Raw genomic sequence first — 6,263 nt, forward strand, 5'->3', positions numbered from 1 at the left:
TCCAGGGACTTTGCCAATACTTTTTTATTATCTGTTTAATATACTCTGGGATGTACCCAGGCATTACATTAAAGGGTTAAAGGTCTCGTTCTTATTCTGGGCCCCATGGGTTTGGATTGCTTAAATGAGCTATCCAGACAGGTTGAGTCAGATTATGTACTACAGAAAATCTAGGTTCTGGACAAAATAAACCTTTCTTCCTTTGGTTTCAAAGAGGAGCAATTACCACTCATTCTTAAGATATGCATGCTAAGGTTTCTGATTCTTTAAAAAGATAGGCTGCCTGTACTGGTTTGAAAGGATGTATGTCCCCAAGAAAAGCCATGTTTTAATCTAAATCCCGTTTTGTAAAGGCAGAATAATCCCTATTCAATACTGTATGTTTGAGTCTGTGATCAGATCATCTCCCTGGGGGTGTGATTTAATCAAGAGTAGTTGTTAAGATGGATTAGGTGACGACATTTCTCCACCCATTTGGTGGATCTTGATAAGTTTCTGGAGTCCTATAAAAGAGGAAACATTTTGGAGAATGAGAGAGATTCAGAGAGAGCAGAACGACATAGCCACGAGAAGCAGAGTCCACCAACCAGCAACCTTTGGAGATGAAGAAGAAAAATGCCTCCCGGGTTGCTTCATGAAACAGGAAGCAAGGAGAAGAAGCTAGCAGGTGATGCTGTGTTCGCCATGTGCCCTTCCAGATGAGAGAGGAACTCTGACTGTGTTTACCATGTGCCCTTCCACTTGAGAGAGAAACCCTGAACTTCATCGGCCTTCTTGAATCAAGGTGTCTTTTCCTGGGTGCCTTTGATTGCACATTTCTATAGATTTGTTTTAATTGGGACATTTTCTCAGCCTTAGAACTGTAAACTAGCAACTTATTAAATTCCCCCTTTTAAAAGCCATTCCATTTCTGGTATATTGCATTCTGGCTGCTAGTAAATTAGAACACTGACTATTTGCAATTAAGAGTAAGAAACATGTAAAAATCTGCAAACATCCTACTACTTTTTAAAGAAATCATGCTTGCTTGCCTTTACGTTTCTGGTTAAAACAACAAACAGAAAAACTTGGTACCTCAAATGAGGTAAGAGGGTTGAAGTGATGACATCCTGGAGCCACAACTGGTCCTGAGGAATGTGATAAGGTCCAGAACAGGCCCCTTCACCCAACCTCTTTTCGTCACTTTCAGAGGTTCAGCTGTAAGTCACCAGCAACACTCTGTGGCTCACTCCTGTCATCAAGTGAGCCACAGCAGCTCTGAGGCCAGGACCCTTTGGGCTCGAGGAGCCATAAAACCCAAACATGCATTAAAATAAAATAAAGTAAAATTAAAGACTATCAAGTAAATGTGAATCAACATAATTTGTTGTGATTGTTATAATCTTTGTTAAAATATAACTGCAGCTTCCTGTGAGACTATGATATAGGTTCTTTAGAGTTTGGGCATTTTAATGCATATTTGGGTTTTATGGTAGAAGTACTGTAAGCATGAGGAGCTTACACCCAATTTTATGTTTGCATTTACTTAAGTGCTTACAAAATTCGTCATCACTAGGGGTCTGAGATAAGTGTTTTCCCTTTAAGAAGAAAGGGTATAACCCTCAAGTTTGGGGAACACTGTCACATCCCCTGGCAACCAGAGTATCACTTTTATAGTGCACTTCCTGCTCCACACCAGTCCCCTCGTCGCCACACCCCAAGCAAGTGGTAGAAGCAAGCGCCCTCTGAGGCTTACCTGCAGGGCAATTTCCTTCTTCTTGCTGCCCATAGTTCTGCCAAGACAAAAGCCCTGTGTTACTGCAGGCTCCAGGGCGGCTCCGGACGCAGCCTCAGGTCAGACCGCCACATGGATCAGTAAGTCAACAGCCTCCTTCCCACAGAGCCCCCGCCCCCCCGCCTGCTTTTTTTTTTTTTAATTGTATAACATAACATATATACAAAGCAAAGCAAAAAAGCAACAGTTTCCAAAGCACTCCTCAACAAATAGTTACAGGACACATCCCAGAGTTTGTCATGGGCTGCCATACCAACCTCTCAGATTTTTCCTTCTAGCAGTTACAGAATATAGGAGGCTAGAAGGAATATGTATATATTTTATCATCACCATTGACTTTTTCTTTTCTTTTTTGTAAAAAATAACATATATACAAAACAATAAATTTCAAAGCACAGCACTACAATTAATGCTAGAACAGACTTCAGAGTTTGGTATGGGTTATAATTCCACAATTTTAGGTTTTTACTTCTAGCTGCTTTAAGGTACTGGAGACTAAAAGAAATATCAATTTAATGATTCTGCAATCATACTCATTTGTTAAACCCTACCTTCTCTGTATAACACCACCATCCTCTTTGATCTTTCTCCCACTCTTTCGGGGTGATTCTAACTTTTTCATGTTGGAAGGGGCTGTTGACAACATGGGGTAGGGAGGTGGAACTGTCTGATGTTCTGGAGAGGCTGGCTCCGCTGCATTTCAGGACTTATCTGGTCCAGGGACCCATCTGGAGGTTGTAGGTTTCTGGAAAGTTACTCTCGTGCATGGAACCTTTGTAGAATCTTATATATTGCCCTAGGTGTTCTTTAGGATTGGCAAGAATGGTTTTCGTTGGGGTCCCCCGTCCACTTTTAAGATTTGGCAACAAATAAATGCACTGATTCAAAATGAACACGGGGCGAAAGCGGGCCTGCAGCCAGCCACCAGCGGGCTGTGTAAAGCCCCTTCCCCGCCCAGAACCCGCCCAGGAGTTGGAGCCGAAGAAAAGCTCCCTGTCCTCCCGATGGTCCTAAGCATTACCGGGAAACCGAGCCACCGCCAACGATCTCCTGTCAGGAACACTGCTCTCAGCGCGCCGGCAGAGTTACCAACCGAGTTTGAGGCCACCCAGCAGTCGTCCTGGCAACCGAGGGCGCCGACCGCCCCGTCGGCCTCCGTAACGTAAGCCACGCCCACCGGACCCCCGCGCCCAAAGGCCGAGACTGAGCCCGCCGCCAGGCAGCCCGGAGTCCCGCCCTTCGAGGGGCCGATGGGGCCTGAAGGAACACTCTCATTGGCCGGAGCGTCTGTCAGTGTCGGGAGGCTTCGCACCGCCCAGGTGTTCCCGCGTTCCTCCTGCGCTGCCCCGTCGCGTTTGCCGCCCTTTTACCGTCACGCACCCAGGTGACGCGCGCCAGGCAGGGCTGCCTCCAGGTATTGAGGGGTCTGACGGGATCCTCTCTAAGAGAAAGAATGCAAAGATAACAAATTCAAAATAAGGTTAAAAATAATATTTATTTAGATGAGAAAATAAGTCAAGGCCAAGTACATATTTTTAAAAGGTTACAAACACTATCACAAAGTCAAAAAAAAAAAAAATCCGAAAGTCCAAAGTCAATAAGATACCATCCCAAAGTTCAAAAAGGTCTCTTAGGGCTTTGAGTGGCATCAAGGTTGTGTTTTCCCAACCACAGATACTTCAAGATCTTTGGAGAGCCTGACACCACAGAGGGCATTTTTAAGTGAGTGAAACTACCTAGAGGAAGGTTTTGTTGACCTTCGTTGCCTTAGCGTTTTCTGAGATGCAGCTGGAGCAAGAAGCTGGGGAAGGCCTTATTCTCTCCTTTTTAGAAATTAGTCTCTTACCTTTGTGTCACTTGAGAGATTTTATTTCAAGTCATACACTTGCTTTGATGTACTAGGCTGAAAGCGTTTCGTAGTGATAAATATGACAATAGAAGCTTTTACTCCCTCTTCTCTGAGAGAAGTCTACAAAAAATTTGGAGAAATGGATTGTGGGAGAATTGACATTTCTAATGTGATAATCCACAGAATAAAAGGCATAACGCTGAGCATTAGGCGTGCACTTAAAGAAAAGGAGGGAATTCTAGTGGGGTTAAAGTATGTGGCTGTGACAGTCAGGTTCATGTGTCAACTTGGCCAAGTGGTGGTACCTGCTTGTCTGGTTGGGCAAGTGCTGGTCTGTCTGTTGCTATGAGGACATTTCATAGAATTAAATCACGAGCAAATCAGCTGCACCCACAGCTGACTGCATTTGTAATCAGCCAAGGGGCGTGTCTTCCGCAATGAGTGATGCTTAGTCTAATCACTGGGAGCCTTTTAAGGAGGATTCAGAACAGAATCCTGCTTTGGCCCCCGAGTCTCACCTGTGGAGTTCGTCCAGCCCCTCCATCAGGGACGTCAGCCTCACAGCCTGCCCTGCGGATTTTGGACTCTACATTCCCACAGTTATGTGAGACGCTTTTATAAATTTTATATTTAGGGATATTTCCTGCTGATTCTGTTTCTCTAGAGATGCCTAACGGATACAAGGGCACCCAGTGGTAGCCTGCTGCAGTGGGAGCAGGAACTGATTGCAAACTGGCAAATGTCTCCAGGGTGATGGAAATGCTCCAAAACTGGATCATGGTGATGACTGCACAACTCCTAACGTACTAAATATGATTGAATTGTATGCTTCAAAGAGGTGAATTTTGTGGTATGTAAATAAATCATACATCAGCAAAGCAGTTAGAAATATATATAGCACACAAAATCCATCAACTATTTTCCGTGCTTTTAACCTCATTCCCTTATAGTCTATTCTCAAAAAAGCAATTAGAGTCATCCTTTTAAATATTATTTAAAGCCTAGTCCTCCTTTGCTCAAAACCTGCTACTGGCTCCCCATTGCCCTTAGAATAAAGTCAAAGTCCCTGCAATGCACTTTGATCTGCTCCCTTGTTCTCTGCCGCCCTTTGACCTCATGCTTTAGTACTCTTTCTCAGTTCACTTCTTACCAGACCGTCTGGCCTCCTCGCTGAGCATCAGATGTTCCAGACTTACTCCCACTTAGAGCCTTGGCTCTGGCGGATTCCCCTTGACTACTCCTTCATGCCCACCAAGTATTTGTCCAGCTTTCACTGCCTAATCACTCTCTTTAAAATCGTAACCCAGCCTCGCCCTGCTCGTCCTCTTTCCTGGCTTCTTTTGTTTTCCATAGCACTTAACGACTTTGTAACGTTACTACATGATTTGCTTATTTATTATGTTTCTTGTTTATCCTCTCCCATCCTTTTCACCAACTCCCACCACTACTCTCCGAAGCATCTAGAATAGTACTGGATCATTATAGGTGATCAATCAATAATCATTTAATGGGTTTAATTTTGGCTTAAATGGAATACTAACTTACCCTCTGAAAGAAAACTTGCTGGTAAAAAAATATAAACAAGTGGGCTTGATTTGCCAATAAAAGGGCTCAGAACAACCAAATGAAGGGTGACATTAAATTGTTATATAAGGTTGCTTTACTCTAATGAAGAACAAAGATAAAGCAAAGAGGTAACTGGTTTTCTACGTTCAGTCTTTTCCCCTCAACAGTGAGAGTAACACTGCCCGCCTGTTGCCAGTGATGTCTCATGAGATGGTCAGTGCTGTGAATTGAGAGTTGGATTAAAACATAATTAACCCAGGGGAAATTAGTGTGTATGTTTACAACAGCCCCAAACGAAAACCTACCAAATGTCCTTCAACAGGAGGATGGGTAAATAAACTGTGGGACCATTACACTTCAAGGTAAAAAACCAATTTGTTGGTACTTGAACATGGAGGAATCTGATAGATATGATGTTAACCAAATGAAACCAGGCACCAAAAAGTACACTGGCGTATGCTATGACGTTCCAATTGCATGAACTTCAAAAACAGGTAAACCAAATTTATATATGATGTTACACAGTGGTCAGGGTGTGGTACTGATTGGGAAAGGACATGAGGAAAACTTCTGGGATGATAGACATTAAGAACTGTGAAAGGTCTGAGACTCTACTTATCAAATAGCAGATTAGCCCATGCAGTTCCATAGATGCTAACAGAAGACAGGAAACTGTGGGGTCAGAGATGAAGGACAGTTTGTTACTCACAGCAATGGCAGTAGCCAGAGTATCCGTGTTTGCATTGATTCCACCTGCACATCGGGTTACAGGAAAGGGACCCTTAGCTTAAGGAACCTGAATCTTTTATAATAAACTGTAAGTTTGCCTGCCCATTGCTCCAAAGGGAGACACTATCTCTAACTTCTGTTTGTTACACAGACATCCTTAAAAAGATAGTCCAGAACAAAAGCAGTCAGCGTGTGTGCTCATAGGTCATGCAGAAGTATAAGAGACTCGTGGAAAATTGTCTCCCAGCAAAAGAAAAGTTCTACAGTTGAAGTCTATGGTAGATGTACAGGTACATATATACGTAAGATGTAGATTTGAGATTTATGTACTGTACTGTACGTAAA

At 43.3% G+C, this 6,263-nt stretch overlaps 1 protein-coding gene across 8 annotated transcripts in view; it reads right to left on the reverse strand.

The window, feature by feature from the left end:
* The window catches only part of NME9 (NME/NM23 family member 9), a 45,546-nt gene extending 42,569 nt beyond the window's left edge, over positions 1–2,977 (reverse strand). For 3 of the 8 annotated variants that reach the window (XR_013162935.1, XM_077130230.1, XM_077130235.1), the window contains exons 1-2: positions 2,796–2,909; positions 1,736–1,772 (exon numbers count right to left, since the gene is read on the reverse strand). Coding sequence is in view for 2 of the 8 variants with exons in the window: in XM_077130230.1 (XP_076986345.1) it covers positions 1,736–1,768 (33 nt within the window). In the remaining 6 variants the exon portion in view is untranslated. Of the gene's footprint in view, positions 1–1,735; positions 1,773–2,795 lie in introns of all 8 variants that reach the window. The other 5 variants (XM_077130231.1, XM_077130232.1, XM_077130236.1 and 2 more) reach the window with 5 other exon arrangements.
* Between the last annotated feature and the right edge of the window lie 3,286 nt (positions 2,978–6,263).

This window comes from Tamandua tetradactyla, chromosome 15, assembly GCF_023851605.1.
Source record: "Tamandua tetradactyla isolate mTamTet1 chromosome 15, mTamTet1.pri, whole genome shotgun sequence".
Taxonomy (NCBI): domain Eukaryota; kingdom Metazoa; phylum Chordata; class Mammalia; order Pilosa; family Myrmecophagidae; genus Tamandua; species Tamandua tetradactyla.